General features: G+C 38.2%; 2 protein-coding genes across 2 annotated transcripts; one reads left to right on the top strand and one right to left on the bottom strand.

Moving 5' to 3' along the window:
* Positions 1-59: 59 nt before the first annotated feature.
* LOC136676893 (carotenoid-cleaving dioxygenase, mitochondrial-like) lies at positions 60-13,966 on the bottom strand. The gene is made up of 12 exons (XM_066654173.1): positions 13,906-13,966; positions 12,538-12,700; positions 12,033-12,244; positions 11,168-11,283; positions 10,633-10,735; positions 9,917-10,048; positions 7,724-7,884; positions 7,133-7,303; positions 4,799-4,933; positions 4,533-4,715; positions 2,539-2,649; positions 60-176 (listed from the first exon to the last, which is right to left on the bottom strand). Exons 1-12 carry the CDS (start codon positions 13,943-13,945, stop codon positions 60-62), a joined length of 1,644 nt encoding a protein of 547 aa, XP_066510270.1. The 5' UTR covers positions 13,946-13,966.
* Positions 13,967-17,439: 3,473 nt separating this feature from the next.
* On the top strand, positions 17,440-21,727 carry LOC136676657 (chymotrypsin-C-like). Its single transcript, XM_066653801.1, has 8 exons — positions 17,440-17,479; positions 17,631-17,719; positions 18,355-18,452; positions 18,988-19,116; positions 20,054-20,190; positions 20,869-21,014; positions 21,159-21,311; positions 21,710-21,727. Exons 1-8 carry the CDS (start codon positions 17,440-17,442, stop codon positions 21,725-21,727), a joined length of 810 nt encoding a protein of 269 aa, XP_066509898.1.
* The last annotated feature ends 232 nt before the right edge of the window (positions 21,728-21,959 follow it).

Consider the following 21,959-nt stretch of genomic DNA (forward strand, 5'->3'; position numbering starts at 1 on the left):
TCATTCCGATATCGCACATATTTTGTGAAAGAATATATTACAGGGTCTCATATGCGCATTCAGCCCATTTCATTGAAGAGTCCATGAGTCCCTGAAGGGATGTCGACCAGAACCTCAGCTCGCCCCAGTTCCGTAAATGTTTTAGCATCTAGAATCAGGAGGAAGGAGCTTTTTCTCTTAAGAGGAAATATAGGTGTGAGATTTGATAGATATTCTGATATGTCTTGATAAAGCTTAATCTGGTTCATACATGAAACAAACAAACAAATAAATAAATAAACAATAATGGTAAAATATTAATTATAATTTTGTATTATATTAATAGGGGCGGCACGGTGGCGCAGCAGGTGGTGTCGCAGTCACACAGCTCCAGCGGCCTGGAGGTTGTGGGTTCGATTCCAGCTCCAGGTGACTGTCTGTGAGGAGTTGGTGTGTTCTCCCCGTGTCCGCGTGGGTTTCCTCCGGGTGCTCCAGTTTCCTCCCACAGTCCAAAAACACACGTTGCAGGTGGATTGGCGACTCGAAAGTGTCCGTAGGTGTGAATGTGTGTGTGTGTGTGTGCAAACCTTTTACAGGCAATTGATTTTACTAAATGGAGACTTATACCAGGGCAGCACGGTGGCGCAGCAGGTAGTGTCGCAGTCACACAGCTCCAGGGGCCTGGAGGTTGTGGGTTCGATTCCAGATCCGGGTGACTGTCTGTGAGGAGTTGGTGTGTTCTCCCCGTGTCCGCGTGGGTTTCCTCCGGGTGCTCCAGTTTCCTCCCACAGTCCAAAAACACACGTTGCAGGTGGATTGGCGACTCGAAAGTGTGTGTGTGTGTGTGTGTGTGTGTGTGTGTGTCTGTGTTGCCCTGTGAAGGACTGGTGTCCCCTCCAGGGTGTATTCCTGCCTTGCGCCCAATGATTCCAGGTAGGCTCTGGACACACCGCGACCCTGAACTGGATAAGCGCTTACAGATAATGGATGGATGGATTATATTAATATACATAATAACAATGTTTACTGTTTTGTTTAGCCATAAAATATATGTAAGACTTTTAAAACACTTTTTGTTCCAAAACTGGTTCCACATATTTTAAAAATATGACCGTCAGGTTTGGGTTCAAGTGTAATATTTATTCTATGGAGTCAAAATAGGGTCAAAAAGATTTTGAGTTTGTAAAACAATACTCACAAATGTAACGGACTTTGTAACGGAATTTGAGCAACTACAGACACGTAAAACTACACAAATGTATTGGAATGCACAAATTTAAAACAACAACAACAGCAATAATAACTTAAAATCACAAATGTGTAATAAAAAGAGTTGCATTTGTAAATCAAGTGTCGTGAATGTGTGAATCAGTACCTTATCAAATGGCAAGAACTGTGTAAAATGTGCAAGAACAAACCTTTTTAAGTTTCCAAATGTGATAGTGGGAGTTTTTGAATGAGGTGTAAAAAATCCACACATTCGCCTTCTCTGCTGTGTCTTCTCTTTAAGACCCTGTTTTGACGACCAATTGGTGGACCAATATGAAAGCTTTAGCTGGACCAATCACATCATGAGGTTTGTTTAACCAACCAGAATAATTGCAATTTCCCCCTGGGATCAATAAAGTATTTCTGATTCTGATTCTGATTCTGATTCAGAACACTGATTTGTTGCTATGATTGACAGCTCCGACAACACCCTCTACCTCCAGCAAAAGGTAGCATCACAGTGACCGTTTTTCTGAGTGAGACTGTCATTGAGGAATTTGATGTGTTCTTGGTGAATGTGTGATACCCTGTGATAGACTGGTGCCTCATCAAGTGTGTGTTCCTGCCTTGTGCTCAATGATTCTGGGTGGGCTCCAGACCCACTGTAGCCCTGAGCAGGGTGAAGAGATACCAGAAAATTAATGAATATAAAGATTATAATTCTTAAGTTTCCAGAAAAATAACCTTAAATCGGAGCCAAACATGGAAAATAGAATCCATGTATGATTCTACTTTCTAATAATTTATTTTCTTACTTTTAAATTAGCTGTCTAGGCTGAGGACGGCACGGTGGCGCAGCAGGTAGTGTCGCAGTCACACAGCTCCAGGGGCCTGGAGGTTGTGGGTTCGATTCCTGATCCGGGTGACTGTCTGTGAGGAGTGTGGTGTGTTCTCCCCGTGTCCGCGTGGGTTTCCTCCGGGTGCTCCGGTTTCCTCCCACAGTCCAAAAACACACGTTGCAGGTGGATTGGCGACTCGAAAGTGTGAGTGTGTGAGTGAATGTGTGTGTGTCTGTGTTGCCCTGTGAAGGACTGGCGTCCCCTCCAGGGTGTATTCCCGCCTTGCGCCCAATGATTCCAGGTAGGCTCTGGACCCCCCGCGACCCTAAATTGGATAAGCGGTTACAGATAATGGATGGATGTCTAGGCTGAACTCTTAGTAGATGTTTATATATTAATATTAGTGTATTCGTTTGTGTTAATGCAGTCACATTTCAAAGCTTTTACTAGTTTAGAATGGTTTATTTCTTCTTCCGTAGAGAAGCCGTTTGTACTCCACTTTTTCCTTCACCTTTCTTGGTGTGATGACCACTGACATGACCACGCCATCGTCTTCATCCTTGGCGCTTGGTGCCAGAACAAACACAGGTTCAGATGTGAACAGACCAGGATGACGCCACACCTGGGAATGAAAACCAACTGATGGTTAAACTCCCATGCCAAGGACAAAATGGCAAAACGGAAAGCTTTTCATTTAATTTAACCTTAAATCAGAATGAATAAGACACATAAATAAAGTGAGTATGAGAGCTTCGGCTATCAGATATATTTAAATATTTAAGTCTTTTTTTTCTGAATTATGTTTATATGGTTTTCAGAATACAATACAAAGGATTGTGTATATGTTGTAATTAAGCACAGCAGGTTAGTGTCGCAGTCACACAGGGTCCAGGGACCTGGAGGTTGTGGGTTCGATTCCCGTTGCTGTGAGGAGTGTTTGGTGTGTTCTCCCTGTGTCCGTGTGGGTTTCCTCCGGGTGCTCCGGTTTCCTCCCACAGTCCAAAACACATGTTGGTAGATGGATTGGCGACTCAAAAGTTTCTGTGTGCGTGAATGTGTGTGTTGCCCTGTGAGGGATTGGCGCCCCCTCCAGGGCGTATTCCTGCCTTGTGCCCAATGATTCCAGGTAGGCTCTGGACCCACCGCAACCCTGAACTGGATAAGGGTTACAGATAATGAATGAATGAAAAAAGCTGCATGGGGGTTGGTGGCAGTTATATTTTCTCTATATGGTCCAGAATTGGTTGCCACATTTTAGCAAAAACCTTTGGTCTATCGGTTAATCATAAGTGTATAGGTCTATTACCAAGACCTCCAGTCCATGCTTCAGATGATGTTGCAGCTTCTGATTTCCACTGTTGTAATATTACTCTATTGGCCAAAAGGACACCAAGATTTTCTGAAATTTATTCACATATAGATTAGAGTCTCTTATTCCAATAATTGCAACTAATGCATCTGGTAAACAGGTTCTATCAAATACTGTAGAGAAGAATTCAAAAACAGACTTACAAAACTCATGAAGTTTAGAGCATGTCCAAAATTCATGAATCAATATTCCTTCTCCAATTTAACACTTGCTGCATGTTGAAGAGGTCTCAGAGAAGATCCTATGCAATTTTGCTTTTGAATAGTGAAATGTATAAACTATTTTGAACTGTATTAATGCATGTCTTGCATTTATTTAACATCTGTTAATATTCTTTAGAGTATCTTCCCATTGCTCATTAGTAATCTCTATACCAAGTTCTTCAACCTATGCTTGTTTGAAAGAGTTGGACTGGATAGCAGTGTGGTCATATAAGATGTTATAAAAAGCGGAAACTGTTCCTTATGTATATGGACAGAAAAAAAGAAACTTCTCCAAGCATGAATGATGCAGTTTGGTTTTGAACTCAACCAAAGGAGTTCTAATGTAATGCCGGATTTGCAAATATGTGAAAAAATGTGAAGAGAGAAATTTATATTTATTTGCTGGAAAGAAGCAAAACTGTTGTCAATGTAAAGTTCTTCAATAGTTTTTAGATCGCTGTCTTTCCATTACAGAAAGACAGCACCCTTCAGTGCTGCTGGAAAGGCATGGTTGTTACATATTGAATTGTCTATGTACATAATAGGAACTAAAGTCTAAAACACAGCTTCTCATAGAAGAAGATCGGTATATTTATTTCAATATAAATGAACAGATAAACATTTCTAATCTGGTTTCTGTTTACTGTGAGACCAAATATTCTCTATAAGGGATTCAATCTGAAATCTGCTCTGTTTTTGCAGCGCGAGTGCTGTCTTGTCAAAAAATAGCACAAGGTCCTTCTTCAGACATCAACTCTTCCACTGTGTTTTTCTAGATTCCAAAGTATTTCTGTAATTTTCTACCTTAATGCAAATAATTTATACATATTTTCAGTAATAATTTGCAGTACACCAATAAATATTCCTGGTATTTTGGGCTTGACCCTTTATTTTTATTCCTTTTAAAGTATAAACTTCCTCTGAGATACATACCTTCAGCTTTTTACTCTCCAGGTCCATCTTAAGCAAAGAATCACCAAAAACATGTCCAAAGCCACAGGCATAGAAGTAGCGATATGGACGACCATTGTAATGTGTGTAATTGATTTGTGGAAACTCCAGGCCACCGTACTCCAGTAAATCATTATTGTAGAGATTCTCATGGGTACGGAAGACCTTTATATAGAATACAAATGACTCTAGTAAGTGGTTGTAAACATCAGCTGTAGATTTTTAGTGTCACAATGATTTCTTCTTACCCCGTTACTGGTCTTCATGGCTGTGGCGGTGGTGTGTGGTAACCTGATGAGGTTTTGGTCATTTGGATCATCTTCCGTTATGTCCAGAGGCAGGACATACCTCCGAGGCAGGACAGTACACAAAGAGTTGTAAAACTGGCAATGCAACCAAGTTTTATTTTAAGGTCTTTCATTTTAAAACAAATATTAATATTTGAGACCATATTTGGACAGATAAAGATAAGGCAGATTTACACACAATACCTCTATAAATGTTAACAGCACTTTCTAATAACAGTTAATGACTAATTTAAATTTTTAATGCTTTAAAATTCCCCACTTGTATGAATGGAAACAAAAGTAATATATACATTTTAAATGATTAAATTAGCAATAAACCAATTAATACATATATATCCATATTTGGTAAATATTCTATTTATAGTTGATTATCATCCTAACTCTACTTTAATTATATATATTTTTTTACATGTGTTCTGTCTGTTTTGTACAGAAATCCTGAAGGGCATGATGAAAAGAAAAGTACAGCTCATTTGATTTTTTTTTATCTGGTGCTTCATTAGTCTCTGTTCAAATCTGGTATGAGGCAAACCAAGCAGAAACAAAATGTCACATGTATACCTTACAGAGCGCTGACTAGCTAGAGACCTGTCAACCACCACAAAATGCATATCTCCCTCCCTGGATCATCATCTTAACGTGGTGGAGGGGTTTGCGTGTCTGCGTGAGCCTAGAAGCTATGTTGTCGGGGGCAATAGCCCCTGGTAGGGTCTCCCAAGGCAAGTTGGTCCTAGGTGATGGGCCAGACAAAGAGTGATCCATAAAGATAAGTAAAAACAGCTTCCCTCACCCTGGAGCCAGGCCTGGGGGAGGGGCTCCTTGGCAAGCGCCTGGTAGTTGGGCTTTCACTCATGGGGTCTGGCTGGGCTCAGCCCAAAGAGCAACAGGGGTCCACACTCCCATGGACCCACCACCTTTGGGAGAGGTAGTAACTGGTGCATTGTGGATCGGGTGGCTGCCGAGGGCGAGGGCCTTGGTGTTCTGATCCTCAGTTACTGAAACTGGCTCTTGGAACATAGAACGTAACCCCTCTGGTGGGAAAAGAGCCTGAGCTGGTGTGCAAGGTTGAGAGGTACCGGCTAGATATAGTTGGGCTCACCTCAACACAAAGTATGGGCTCTGGAAACAGTCTCCTTGAGAGGGTTGAGAGGGATGCTCTTTCACTCTGGAGTTGCCCAGGGTGAGAGGCTTAAGGCAGGAGTGGGCCTACTGATAGCCCCCCGGCTTAGCGCCTGTACGTTGAGGTTTACCCCAGTGGACGAGAGGGTAATTTCCCTGCGCCTTCAGGCTGGGGAAACGGCTCTGATGGTTGTTTGTGCTTATGCACCAAACGGCAGTTCAGAGTACCAGACCTTCTTGGGGACCCTAGAGAATGTGCTGGAGAACACTCATTCTGGGGACTCCATTGTTCTTCTGGGGGACGTTGGACGTTCTGGGGGAAGCTCACGTTGTGACAGTGAGACCTGGAGGGGCATGATTGGGAGGAACACAGAATTTCTCTGCGTAGCCAAATGGCAGAAGGTGTGCAGTTTGGTGGTCAAATTGGACTGGAGATATATATAACCTCAAATATATTACATTTTTTGTTTAATGAGCAACAGATCAAAATAGTAATCAATGATTTTCTTCTATGATTTATCTTCATGTTACAAAGAAGCCATTTACTGACATTTAGTGTCCTGGGTGTATTAGAGACTATGCACCATTTACATAGCCACTCCAGTGTTAGGGCAAAATCAATTTAATACTTAATCTTCTGTGTGTTTGGTGTGTTCTCGCCATGTCCACGTGGGTTTTCTCTGGGTGCTCTGGTTTCCTCCCATGGTCCAAAAACACAGGTTGGTATGTGGAGTTGCAACAATGGTGTGAATGTGTGAGTGAATGTGTGAGTGTGTGTCGCCCTGTGAAGGACAGGCGCCCCCTCCTTGGTGTGATCCCGCCTTGCACCCAGTGATTCCGGGTAGGCTCTGGATCCACCACGACCCTGATCTGGATAAGTGGTTACAGACTATGAATGAATTATTTCATCCATTCATTTTTAATGATAAGACGACAGATTGCTTCTTTATTATCCCAGCTCAGTTCAGATATTCTGTAAGCTGTTTTTGTGTTTTATAAACTGACAGAGAGGAAATAATTGAAAATACCTTAACAAAGCTTAAGCACAGTTTCTAATTCTGAAATTCTAACATGGAATTCAATTTGAGGTTTTATACATATATATTTGGTCATGGAGACCTGCCAGACCCATAATAATCTGTTGTAGTTTAGTACCTTATCCAACTCCTGTCCAGTGGCTTTACGGAGGTTCTCCAGTGTAAATTCACCAATCACATTTCCTTCCTCTCCACAGCACATGTCTAGGATCAGATGTCCATGCTCTTCATAGGCATTGATTTGGTGGAGCGTAAACATGGCACTGGTGTAGTACCTTGTCTTGCTGAGCTGTAGAGGAAAGCATCAAATTTGAGATGATTATGGATTACAATGTCACAAGTAAAAATACTCCACAATAACCAGGAATGCAATGCCTTTCCTTTAAAGTACACTAAAACATAGGCATACTCTTGCCATTTCCTGTAAATTTACATGAGTGATGACCCATATTAATGTTATAAATTTGTGGACAATAATTTATTCAACATATCTTCTGAAACACATGGTGGGGACCTGCTCTACAGAGCATACACATGTTCATTTTGGGACATAAATATCCTTTTCATGCACTTAGATAAAATATATATATATATAAAAAAAAAAATAAAAAACAGTTTTCATATTCATTTTTGTTAGTATATTCTATACTCAAAAAAATGTATTGCATGTTTGTGTCCCTTTGTAAGTGAAAAAAAAGCTTTGACATACCTGGCCTGTTCGCCGGTCAATCACATGGAAGATGGTGTCCAGATGAAGCTCCCATGACATGACTTTTTGGAAGCTCTTGCCCTGGACTCTGTACAGAACGAACTTCAGAAGGTCCAGCTTGATTGGCTGCTCTATGAAGACTACATAATTTTCTGACATAGCTACAAAAGCAAACAAAAAGAATTATAAAGGAAAATGTCTGGTACATTTTTGTTTTCAGTGCTGGTTTTAAAGGAGCAACCAAGTACATTTTTACCATGATATATATTTACAAAACAGGTTTTTATCATTTGTACATGTTTTGAATAAAGTGCATTTACATGAAATGAAGACCCAAACTGATTGGTGCTCTATAAATGAACCAGTTCATAGTCCATAGAGAATGTCCTTTACATAGGAGCAGCTATATTTACAACATGACTAGTACAGAATCTCTGATACCTCCAGGGGATGGTTTTTCAAAAGGTATCTGACAAGATTAAAACAATCTTATAGTTTAATTAAACTTGAAAAATTGTTTTTTCAAAACAGAAAAAAAAAGTTTTTTGATCCTGAAAATTTAAATCTGGATTTTGTAATCCAATCTAATCTTTAATCAGGATTAAATGCTACAATTGGGTTTTTCAAAACTTTTAGCAGAAATCTTGCATAGTTTTGATACTTAATAACCGGATTATCATTATCCCACATTGAAAGGTGTTAATCAGGATTAATAATGTTGAGAACACACTTCGTACAGAAATGACTTTGAAATAAACCGGAATTCTGTAAAAGTGAGTTTAAAGCACTCACACTCAAACATATTTACAATGAATGCTGTGTTAAACTTTTATACCTTTCGTGATCATTGAAATTTTAGTAATTTGTTTCATACATACATGTAGCTAGGATAAAATGTAAATTCATTCATTCATTCATTGTCTGTAACCGCTTATCCAATTCAGGGTCATGGTGGGTCTGGAACCTATCCGGAATCACTGGGCCCAAGACGGGAACACACCCTGGAGGGGGCGTCTGTCCTTCACAGGGCGACACACACACACACACATTCACTCTCCCACTCACACCTGTGGACACTTTTTTGAGTCGCCAATCCACCTAGCAACATGTGTTTTTACACCATGGGAGGACACCAGAGCACCCGGAGGAAACACATGTAGACACGGGGAGAACACACCAAACTCCTGGAGGTCCAGGGATTAAATAAGCAATTAAAATCATAATTAAAATGTGGAGATGGAAAATAAAGAGATCAATGTGCTCTCTTGAAATTTAATCATTTTGTTTTTCTTTTTTTTTTTTTGTCCAACAGAAAGCAAATTTGAGGAGTATTAAATCACAGAAAAGCCAGATCTAGAAATCCTTATCCTGAGATATCTGGACCAGCTTAATCCAATCTGAAATTGTTTTGAAAAACTGGGGCAATATTCATTAATTATCTGTAACCGCTTATCCAGTTGAGGGTCACGGTGGGTCCAGAGCCTACCTGGAATCATTGGGGGCAAGGCAGGAATACACCCTGGCAACACACACGGAACAGTTTTAAGTCGCCAATCCACCTACCAACGTGTGTTTTTGGACTGTGGGAGGAAACCCATGCGGACACGGGGAGAACACACCAACTCCTCACAGACAGTCTCCCGGAGCGGGAATCGAACCCACAACCTCCAGGCCGCTGGAGCTGTGTGACTGCAACACCTACCTGCTGCACCACCGTGCCACCTCTAAGATCGTTTTGATACTGGATAGGAGAAAAAGGGATTTTGTTATCAAGACAATTTGGATGAAGACTAAAAGTTTTGAAATACTGGCCCCAGAGGTCACAAGATTACATTTGTTAGATTAAAGGCAGTTTTATTATGTGACAAAAAAACAAAACAACAAAAAAAGCTTGTTTGCTTTTTTAAAATCCATTTACATTAAAAGTTTACACTACATTCTCTTTTGTAGAAGGAAAGCTGAAATCTGTAGTTTGTTATGTGTAAAAATAAAATAAAATGCCTTGTGTTGATGTATAAAATCTTGCATAAAATCAATAGCTTAAATATCTACAATTGCAATTTTGTCACCAAAAGTACAGAAAATATTCCCTTCAGAGCATTTGGCTGAGGTTTTAATTCCACATCAGTAAAGATTTTTCTGAGATTTGAATGCTATGTTCATTACATTATTGAAAATAAAGAATTGTTTTACCAAAACTGTGGTAGTAAGATGGCTTTCTTGAGTCAGTAGCTGGAACTGAGCAGAGGAGTTCAGCGCCCTCCAGATCAGCTCCATCTACCCTACCCTCACCAGGAGGAACACGGATAATATTGTAGAAGTATCCTTTGAAAAACACAAAAATATGTGAACCTCACAAAAATACACAATATGCCAAAATATTTGTGGCCACATTTTCTACCAACATCAGTTACATCCATCTACCAACATGTGTTTTTGGACTGTGGGAGGAAACCCACGCAGACAACACACCAACTCCTCACAGACAGTCACCAGGAGTGAGAATCAAACCCACAACCTCCAGGTCTCTGGAGCTGGGTGACTGCAACACTACCTGCTGCGCCACCATGCCACTCTATTTACTTATATGAATAAAAAGACATTAATACTCCTTTACTATATAGGTCCCCAATTTTATTCAAGCAAATCCTAAACCCCATGTCTTCTCTTCCTTGTTTAAATCCATTATTTCACCAAATATGTGACAGATATGAGATCTTAGATACCTCGCTCAAAGCTACTGTTTCTGCCTTTACATCTACAAGGTGGACCAACGAGGTAGGTATGTTTAACAGGGTGGACAGTAAGTAGACACAGTGGTGGTGGTTTGCTAGTGTGTTTTCAGGCAGACAATTACAGGCAGTTGCTATTTTAAAGACATTTCATTTAGCATTGCTGCCTGTAATTACCTCGTATTCCGTAAGAATTGCCCAGGTTGTAGGTTGCTCCTTCTCGGTCATAATGAGGATGGGCTGTGGCTGCATTCACGGCAATATACTTAGTCCAGTCCACCTTAAAAACAAACAGCACATATTGTCTGGTGGTAGATAGCCACACAAAGCAAGCTCATATGCTTGGAATTTATATTATTTATATTGCTTTGCACTCTACCTTAGCTTGGCATTTCAATATTTCATATAGTTTCATGTTTTGTTTGTTCACGACAATATCCAGCATGCCTTATTATAGCTGCCAAAGATCTAGATACCTTACCTCAATATGGGTTCATTTTTGTGTTTGAAAATATATAACTAAATAAAACTACAAATGTTTACAGGAAATGTAGTGATGTTTGGGAATGTATAGACCTAAATGTTAGCTCATATTTATGAGGCATTCAGTGTAACACTCCAGGACCAGTACATTTTCTCCCAAACAATAGCTAATATTACTAACTAATGTTATTTAGAACAGTTAGCATTAACAGGCCATTAAATATTGTACCTTCTCTTTTGTCTCCAGACTTTGGGGATTGATTTTGCGCATAAGGTTGGTTTCAGTGCTTACGTAGAAATCCCCTTTATATTTGACAAAGTTCACACCAGCATTATCAGTGGCTTCTACAGAGTAAAGTAAAATATTAAAGGGGACAAATTATGAAATAAAGTTTACATTTCAGTACATTTGCACATTAATGTGGGTATCTGTGCCTACCCACTCCAAAGAAGACAAGTCAGTCATTTTTGAGGGCTGTCTAAGTAAAAAAAATAATGGATTCAAAGAGCAGTTCTGAGTTTGCTCCACTTCTGAGGTCATGTTGGGAGAAATTAGCCAATAAACAGGGCCGTTTAGACATCAGAGCAGTGTGTTGTTTGATCCTTGGAGTACTGAGCAAAGCAAATCTCAGATTAAAACCACAAACTGTCAACATGTGGAAAAATAGCATAATATGTAATCTTTAAGACATTAAATTGTAAATTATTTTTAAATATTTAATTATTTTGCTATGTACAAAATTAAATCACTTAAAATCACTTAAACCTGTGAGGGTGAAGGTACTTCAGTGACTTGTTTTAATTTGTAGACAGCCCAACACACTAGAATACTAACTCCCCAACTCTGTTACGTTAGCTAGCACATGTCGTGTTTGGTTAGCATCATGCTAAGTGATCTCAGAGAGGAAAGGAAATTCTACCCACCCAGAGAATCTGATTTTAGTTATTATCTCTTATACTCTCAGATCATATTTGTGGTAAATTTACTCACAAAAGCAGACTCTACATCAGCACAATTATTCTAAAGTATTAATTTACAGACATTTCATTATAGAACCACTTAAACACTGGGCTGAATTCATTAAGAATTGTACTTGGGATCTGGAAGCGCGAGAAGAATTGAGTGAAGATGTTCTTGCAGGGATCCGGCATGGCCAAGGTCCCAAACTCTGACACCACAATGCGATTCTTCTCGAGATTCTGGATGTAGGAGTCACTGCGTAGGAATCGGCTACTGTAGGTTACCTGACCATCTTGGATATGGAAGAGGTGCATCAGGGCCATACCATCAAACCAGTGATTAAACCTGAGGAGTAGTTTCATTTAAATTTCAAATAAATAATCAGGTCTTAAATTACTTGTTAAATTACTTGCTATTAATTCTGTGCAGTGCTATTTGCACAAACATGATCTGCCAAGGAGAAATGCTTACCTGCAACATCAGTTAGGTCAGTCCTTATCAGCATGAAAATGTATGAAATATGCAACTTTCTCAAGAAGCAAGGATTGATTGTAGCCCGGGAATTTTGTGCACGTATATTTTTTGGTGTAACATGCTTATAATACAGCTTGAATAGCATCAAGCCCTTGATTTCATACCTGCTTTCCCCAAATTCAAACTTGCCAGGCCCATTGCGCAGAAAGCTGCCATTGATCCAGGATGGGATCTTTCCTTTTATTATTGTAGGTATGGGCTCTGGAGTCTCCTCTACCGACATGACCAATGGAGCGATGCTTTCCAGACCATGGGCCAGAGGATGCACTTAATTTTGTAGAGGATAACAACAGAGGATTAGTCTATTGTCTGAGTTAAGGTGGCCAGTATTTGGCTATAACCAGCCTTTAGATCCCAAGTGACCTAGCATGGTTCTACTTACAAATGCATCTTTTGTAGACAAAAGACAGGAAGTTTTACAGAATAACAGCAAAAAATCTCCTTCATAATATTTTTTTAAAGAATACAGAATCTAAACTGCATTACTACATTTGCCTTATTCTTACTTGACTACTTAATCTACCTTGATGACGTTTAACTTTAAAACATTTTAAATCGTGCAATAGTTGCTAGGAATACAGATGTGAGCAGAACACACTTAGACTAATGCAGAGGATCTCAGTTGCAGAGATATTAGACACCTGCTCATCCAACATTTTTTCTTGAATGGAGTCTGCTCTATACACCCCTCATTATCTGCCTTTTTTGATCAAGTATCCCAAACTTTTTTCCAAGAATACCATGAGGTTTGGTCTCTATTATGAAATGACTTGTCCTAAAAAAATGGTTGGCTTGAGCTGCTTTAGGACTTTGAACGGACACCGTGCTGAAAGCCAAAGCTCTAGGTGAACGATTAACCAAGACTATACTCATAATTCTCATGATAACTCTGAGAAAATAGAAAATAGAGATTGTGAGACTTTGTGTATTATTTGTACTGTAGTTTGTAGAAACATCTGTTCCATCTCAAATATTCTCTTTCCTTTCAGTAACAGGTTTTAGACAACAAAGTGGAACATTGTTGTGAAGATTTGACAGCATTCAGCCATGAGAGCATTAATGATGACAGCTAATGATGTAACTTGGAATCGGTCTATTGTGATCTTAGGCTCATGTGAGTGCTCCAGACTGTCTCATTCTATTGGCAAACAGAATGGGCTTTAAAAAAAGGCTTTAAAAAGCTCATCTTTACACATAAAATATGGTAAAAACAAACATTTAGACATTAAAGGTTTTGCTATTAATTATAATTTTAATGCATAACATATCATACAGGGAACTGGCAAGACCTTCACGTGCATGCAACTTCACAACATCCTTGAGTTATTTTTGCCGTATTTTGGGGGGCATTGTCTTGCTGAAACATCCACCTTATATATATATATATATATGTAGTGTGAACAGACCATGTGTGTAATTTTCAAGTGGATATATGAAAAAAAAATCCTTATTAAAATAATAATACAGCTTACCTGATGTTTTAAACTTGGGTTCCTTAGGTGGTTCAGACATAGTTTCAGGTCAGAAAATCACTCTAACTTAAACTGGCAGTTGCAATAGAATGAGAGTATGTTTACAAAATAGTGCTTGAAGTGGGTGGGGGCCTGACATCTGTATAAAAAAATGGACTCTGCACACACTGACAGTTACTCAACAGTCTCTGAACTTCCTGATGATAAAATATGCTGCTTTTATAACTGCTACTGTGCTGTGTTTATTAGGCCAGATCTGACCTGTAAGTGAGCATGGAGTAAGAATTATAAACCCACCCCTGTTTGTCTTGTTTGGGCTTGTTAACCACCCATTCAATCTGACGCAATTCTCTATCAGCCTTTTAGATGCTCTCACGGTCCTTAAATACAATGTGCAACTTATGCTATTTAATGAGTATATCTAAACATACTTGTGTGTGGTAAAAGACATTAATCATCATAAATCATTTTAATTAGATCTTACAGCAACAAAAAAATGTATATAAACATTAAAGACGTACAGTACCTTAGTAGGGAATGAACCCTTCAGAGAAGCAGTTAACTTAACATGATGCTCCCACTACTGAACTTCACATCAAGGGGTCTTTAGTTGACCCCTTTAGTTGACCACTTTTTAGCTGAGCTTTGTTGCCACCAATATCTTTTAGGATTCAGGCCAAAACAAACTTTGTCTCATTGGATATGGGTGATTTTATGTGATAAAAAGATATAAAATGCATGTATTTTTCTGTTATCACCCCATACTAGAAAAATATACAGATTCTGAGGATCTTGGTTTTATACAAGCACCTGTCAGAAATGTTCCTGTCTGTTAATGTATGACTTAGAAGGGAAAAGTACACTTGATAAAATGGCCAAAGTATGAAGCTATGTGGTAGGTGTGATTATGGTAGTTTAAATAATGTGGCCAGTAGACATTCTTTGGAAAATACAGTCATCCCCCCTGCCCTTCATTCATGGTAATTTTCAGATCACAAATATACCCCAAAAATTTCATACCCCAAAAGTATTTTACAAACTTCCAATATTTAGTCATTGCCAACTCTATGCATTAGCTAGGTCTCCTTGAGTCACACAATGCTATGGCCAATGTCATAGTCTCATTCTTGGCTTAAACAGTTTCCCAATCTATTTTCCCAGGAATTTTCTATGGCGATTATAGAAGTTTAAAAATGAGTTCACTCATATTATAAGGTGTCTACAAATGTAATAGGTGCAACATAGAAGCTCATTAATCATCAGTATTAGGTTTTTTTTTTCAGATGTACTAAGAAAGGCTGTGATTTCAGTTGGCAAAAGTGAACTTTGACACCAATATCTGTCTATAGAACCACAGTAAACCTTTTCAGAGTTTGAAAACATTTTAGTTCAGGGCTCTAAAAGACACAACTTGTTCTATTTTTCTCTCCCATGGGCCTAGTTTATATGGTAAAATAAAAACACGGGAAATTGTGACTCTTGTCTTTTATCAAATAGAAAGAAATGTCCTTGGCCAAATTCATGGGCGTAATGTATACAGATTAAACACTGCCTAAGCAATATCTCTGATATGCTATTTTAGGTTGCCAGACACAGAAAAAAAACACTTAAGTGACAAGCTGATCTAAAGTGAAAAACGGCCATATGCTGATCATCCTCACTGCACTTTTATAACTGGAATTTAAAAAACAGCAATCAGCAAATCAGCTGGAGTCTTTGTGTCAAACCCCCACAATAACGACATGTTTATAATGATAGTTCATAAAACAGTGGAAGCCATTGCAAAAATATGAAAAGGATACAGTATAAAGTAATGAGGCTGAAAATAAATGTATAATTCTCCAAGACAGGAACATAGAAAAATGTATCATACATAATCTCAAATGAATCCATGACTCAGCAACTGCACACAAACCTAAGATAGGTGCTGGAGATGTGTGAAACATATTGTTACTGAGCTCTGGGGCTGTGGAAACATATTGTCTGGACTGATGATGTTCTATTTGTTTATACTTCTCTAATATATATACAGATCAATCATAACACTATGACCTTCTCTTTGTTTCTACACTCACTGTACATTCTCTCAGCTACACTGATCACACAGGAGCACTTTGTAGTTATACACATACAGACTGGAGTCCACTTGTTGCTCTACATATGTTATTTACCCAGATTCACCCTGCTCTTGTTGTGTCTGATCCACTCATACCATCACAACACACACTAATGCACCACCACCACATACTATAACATACAAAGTGCTCCTGTGGTAAGTGGAGTTGAGAGAATGGACAGTGAGTGTAGAAACAAAGAGGTGGTTATAATATTATGATATGATCAGCGGGCACACACACACACACACACACACACATACACACACATACAGTACAGTGCAAAAGTTTTAGGCACCAGAGATTATGAAATTTTAAAAGCTATTTATCTGAGAAACAAACAACAAATAACGCCCATCATTAGAATAAAAAAACAAAACAAAATAAAACAGTAAGTGTGACATTCTGTGTGTGAATGTGTTGGTTTAATTTTTTCCAAATCTCTTCTCGTGGCAGTCCATATTATTATTTGTGGTCATCATCCAATACCTAGTTTTACCGGTTAATAAATAATGATTTTAAATAATGTGTGCTGTTAATTTAACAAATTCATGCAATCAAGGAGAATCTAAACAAAACATTCTTCTTCAATATCTACTACTTTATAGAAAAACAACTATCTTAGATTTCTTATTTGTTTTATATATATTTTTTTGTATTTACTGTGATTATATATACATTTATACAAGCAACATGCTTACTAAGAAGGCATTAGTTTAAATATAAATAATTATCTTAGGTGCCTAAAACTGTACAGTACTGTACATACACACACACACACACACACTCAGATGGGCATGCAGTCTCATACACAGCAACCTGTGATGATCTGACATTTCTTTCTGTCATGGTCAGTATTAAGTATTTCATCAGTTTCCTCTGTGGATTCAGACCAGGCAGCCTAGCCATTGTTCTCTACTCCACTAACCACCATATACCAGGGAATTCTCTGACTAAAACATTATGACCCTTATTACTTGGCCCTTGCGATTTTCAATCACTGACTGTTCACCTGCCTAATACTGTATATACACTACTCCCGCACCCCCATTTTTTATGCACAAGAAATAAAAATGTGATAAATATAAAACTATACACTTACAACGCATTATTTATTTTTGTTATGCTCCAAAAACTTCAGAAATTAAAATACTGATTGTATTCAGAAACCATAAAATGGTCAACAACCATTACATGACTTCATTTCTAGTATCTTTGTGCTTATGTGAGAGCATTGTGAGAACATATTCCTGGAAACCAGCTGCCCAGACGTTGATAAGGCATTAGTCTCAGAAAGGGGTGGACACTACTTTGATTTGGTTCCTCCAATGGAATGACCAGTGACTTGTTGGGTGCAGCTGATAAGGAAAGATTTAAAATCCAGCTCTGGGCTCTGAGTGATCAGCAGGACCTAGTCATCATGCTTCCATTCGTTTTGGCATCTGTGCTCATCGCTAGCGGTAGGTGCATTTTTTTGAACTGTAACATGCACACGAATTTAAGTGGAAAATTACCTTAATATAATGATAATGACGTTAAAAACCTTAAACACAGAAATGGATATACATTTGTGACTACCACAGTTAAGTGATTATTGTTTTTCTCCTTCAGCTCTGGGTTGTGGGGTTCCCCCCGTTGAGCCTGTTACCCCTCGCGTGGTCAATGGAGTGGATGCCAAACCCCACAGCTGGCCCTGGCAGGTCTGCCAATCTCAGTTCATTCATTGTATTCCTTTCTTTTTTCTACTTAACCTGTTTCAGCAGGCTCCATAGTGGCCACTCACTGTGGTAAGCTGCTAGGGAGCAACATGGGTTCTGTTCAACTTCCACAACATGCATAGATTTTTGGAAAGTTATTTTATCTCATGCACAGCTTCTGTAAGCCTTAAAGTGCCAGACAATACAAGACAGTGTTAACCTATATCAACTATACTATATATCATATCATATATCATATATATAAACTATATATCAACTATACCAGGTTGTTACATAACCCATTAACCCAGACACAAGTTGGATGGTGTATTTTTTCATCTGATTGGCTATTGAGCAATGGAAAAACAAAGAATGGTAATGGTATAGAACAGGGTTGTTCTTGTAAGAAGGATTTAACAGATAAATCCAAAATACAGTACACACTTACGTTAATTTAAGTTTGTTGATATCTGAAACTGTTGTAAAGTTATTTAAGTTTAGACCCAAAGGAGAACGGAGTAATGATTCTGACTGACATAGTTTATTACGTAATGATTGATTATTTCATAATGTTTAAAAGATCAGTTGAATTCTAATTTAAGACAACCATTCTTAAATAAATAATTTTCCACCTGTAGATTTCTCTGCAGTACCTGAGAGATGGAGAGTGGAGACACACTTGTGGTGGCTCCCTCATTGCCACCAACTGGGTGCTGACTGCTGCACACTGTATTAAGTATGATGTATTACCTTTGCTATTCATTTACTTAGAAATAGGTTTCACTTTCACAACCCTGCTAACACTGATAGCAAAATTTGAGATGATTTTATTCTAAAATGTTTATTCAGTAATAACAGCCACAAGCAAACATTTTGGCACCACTGGTTATCTATGCGCATTAAGTTATGTGAACTTTTTATTTCTTTACATATACATTTTTTATTAGATTTTTTATGGATTTAAATTTTAATTGATTATGACAGTAAATATATTAGAATATATTTCTGAATATTAATTATATTAGAGCCTTATTCTGGGTAAGGATTTTATTCTGGATTATAATGTCATGGCAATTTCATTTTTGATTATTAATTTAGTTAGAATTTTATTTTGGATATTAACTTGATTAATTGTATTTTAATGCCTTATTATGAATTTCATTCTAATTTAATTCCTGATCTAATTCATATTATTGTTGTTTTCCATGTGTTAAGTTGTTAAGATGCTCTACAACCTTTAAATTTAAATATTACCTTCATTCTAACTGCAGTACAAAGAACACCTACCGAGTCTTTGTTGGGAAGTATAACCTTGTGGAAGATGAAGCTGGATCCAAAGCCTTTAGCACAGAGACCATTGTTGTTCATGAGAAGTGGAACCCCATCTTTGTGGCTTTTGGGTCAGTACCACCTTACATATACTCCATACAAAAAACTTATGATGCAACTTTATTACAAACACTTGCCTTGTGCTTCCACCCAGGGGAAACACTTTGTAGGAAACTAATTATTTCTGTTTACTGCAGAATCAGCATCACTTCTTCATCCTGTATCACTGGACTACTGTTGTTCATTGTGCAAGTGCAATGTGCTTTAAGTAGTAAACTGTGAGCTATGATCATGTTGACCCTCAGCTGAGAGCAGCCAATAAAATATTATAGAAGGATTTATGTCAATAGATTTTGTAAATGTTATTTACCGTATCATCATGTTTATGCATCTAGCCATTATTTGAGAAAACAGAGTGCCTGTATTTTGCTCAGGAAGGAAAATCTATGATATCTTTAGAAGAAATCCAAGGCTCAGTGTTGTTGCTGGGAAAACAACTGCAATGGAAGCAAACCCGAGATTACAATTTGCAGTCTGTTTAATTTCTGACTTCGCTCATATTTACTGCAGCAACAAAAAGAGTACAGAAAATTTAGACAACAGTTTGAAATGGGCCACTGATGAAGAGGATCCACAAACGGTGCAACAGTATCATGGCTATTGTCTCTAACTATATTATATATATAATAATTAGTGTAAATATTATATACTAATTCATGTAAATATTATATACTATAATAATTAGATGAAGCTACAAATACTGGGTTTCTAATAAAGTGGTCAGTGTATATACAGTATATATGTAGTTATAGAAGGTTTATTTCCCAGGGCTCTAACAATTAAAATAGAAGTTATTTCACCACCCAAAAGTAGGCAACATATTTATGAGAGTAATCGTTTATTATTTCTGTAAAGAGCAGCTCACATGAGATGAAATATCAAAATGATTTGTCATCTAATTGTTCTGATGCTGTTAACAAAAATTTATCTCTATCATGATGTGGTCAGGAATGACGTAGCTCTGATTAAGCTGACTGAACATGTGACCCTGAGTGAGTCTGTGCAGCTGACCTGCATGCCTGCACCTGGAACTGTCCTGCCCAATAACTACCCCTGCTACATCACCGGATGGGGCAGGATCTCCAGTAAGTGTGTGTATGTGTACCAGGAATATATCACATTGTGGGGATTCTTCTACCTGGTCCATGCAATGTAAATCAATCATATTTAAGGTGAAGTTTCAAGAATGGGGTTAGGGTTACGGTTAAGGTTAGGATTAGGGTTAAGCTGGTATTATTTTAGTGTAAGGAAAGGGTACGTCTCCACTAAATGGAAGTCCATGTAATGGCTCGACAGTGCATGAAAACAAAGTCATTATTGTGTAATTATCATAAAAGTACATATTCCATTGTGGTCCTCTAGGTATAGAGTTACAAAGTGGTGTAGATACAATATAGGTGTTCCTGAACCAGTGATTATTCACTCTGTATTCACCAGATATACTGTTGAGTGGTGTGGATATAGTGGTGTTTTATGCTACTGCCTAAATGGCAGCTGTTGGTTGGTCATAGTGTTTAAAGTACACCTATTTCCATGCAAATTAATTTCAGTGTGCACAAATGTTGGCTTGCTTTGACTAATGATGTAGGAATATTCATATTTCAACTGCTGATTAACCTCTTTATTCACCCTGACAAATGCAAACAAGACAAAACCGAGAGAAGTTTAACTTAGACCAGGAATGTCTTATATGGGCATAATGCCAAATAGGGAATAAAAGCATAACTCCAATTGTGTTTAGGCAGATGTGTGATGTTTTTCAGCTGGAGGACCCATTGCTGATAAGCTGCAGCAGGCTCTGATGCCTGTGGTGGACCATCAAACCTGTACACAGTTTGACTGGTGGGGTCCGGCGCTGAGGGACACCATGGTCTGTGCTGGAGGGGATGGCATTGTTGGTGGCTGCAACGTGAGTTCCCTCACGCTCTGACAATTCTGTACTGACACTAATGATTAATATCAGTGTCTACGTTTCTGCGTTTTGGAAGAAAAATACTGGATAAGCAAGTATCCAAAAACTTTGGGTCAGTGTAGAATGTCCTCTGTCCTGCAGGGTGACTCTGGTGGCCCTCTCAACTGTAAGAATGCTGAAGGTGTGTGGGAGGTCCATGGTATCGCCAGCTTTGTCTCAGGCCTGGGTTGCAACTACGAGAAGAAGCCCACCGTCTTCACCCGTGTGTCAGCCTTCAATGACTGGATCGACCAGGTAATATCCAGGGTTTCTCAGCTACACTGATGGTCCTTGGGGCCAATAATGAGGGACAGACAGTAACATGATCATGATGGTGAATAAAATAAAAAAGTGCAACAGGCAAAAATACAACTAGCAGAACACATACAAAACATGTCCAAATGACAGCAAACAACTAAACACTCTTAAACTACTAAACATCACTACTGTTTGTGGATTTTATGAACGGACTGAAAATTATCCACTATGTTTTTTGGCACTATTACCAAATGGTGGAACCCAAAAATAGTGCACTATATAGTGAATTGGTCACAGTTTTAGACACAGTACCAGTAAGGTTTTTTGTATGTAAGTGTTTTATATCTTGTATAATGATTCATACTTTTAATAATTCTGATTATTGTTTTTCCCAGGTTATGATGAAAAACTAAAGAAGACAATGGATTAAATCATTTCAATAAAGGTGTTTAAAATGTTTGAGTAGTATTTTTCAAAAGTCTACTTTCTAAAACACACACCATACAAATATCACTAGATAAGCTAAATATTATAGTTTCCTTAGTTAATTTTTTATTTCTCTTTTCTTCTTTTTATTGTAAGTTCACATATTGTGGATTGTAAATAAAATTGCTATATTTTTGCCGGGCCAGCCTAGAAGAGGCA

This window comes from Hoplias malabaricus, chromosome X2 (genome assembly GCF_029633855.1).
Source record: "Hoplias malabaricus isolate fHopMal1 chromosome X2, fHopMal1.hap1, whole genome shotgun sequence".
Lineage (NCBI taxonomy): Eukaryota > Metazoa > Chordata > Actinopteri > Characiformes > Erythrinidae > Hoplias > Hoplias malabaricus.

Coding starts and splice junctions, on each gene's coding strand:
- LOC136676893 (XM_066654173.1), bottom strand. CDS start 13,945: ATGTCTGAACCACCTAAGGAACCCAAGTTTAAAACATCAG. Junction 4,934..7,132: donor CTGGACAGGAGTTGGATAAG/GTACTAAACTAC, acceptor TTGCATTGCCAG/TTTTACAACTCTTTGTGTAC. Junction 177..2,538: donor TGGTCATCACACCAAGAAAG/GTGAAGGAAAAA, acceptor TTTCCTCTTAAG/AGAAAAAGCTCCTTCCTCCT.
- LOC136676657 (XM_066653801.1), top strand. CDS start 17,440: ATGCTTCCATTCGTTTTGGCATCTGTGCTCATCGCTAGCG. Junction 18,453..18,987: donor ACTGCTGCACACTGTATTAA/GTATGATGTATT, acceptor TTCTAACTGCAG/TACAAAGAACACCTACCGAG. Junction 20,191..20,868: donor CGGATGGGGCAGGATCTCCA/GTAAGTGTGTGT, acceptor GATGTTTTTCAG/CTGGAGGACCCATTGCTGAT.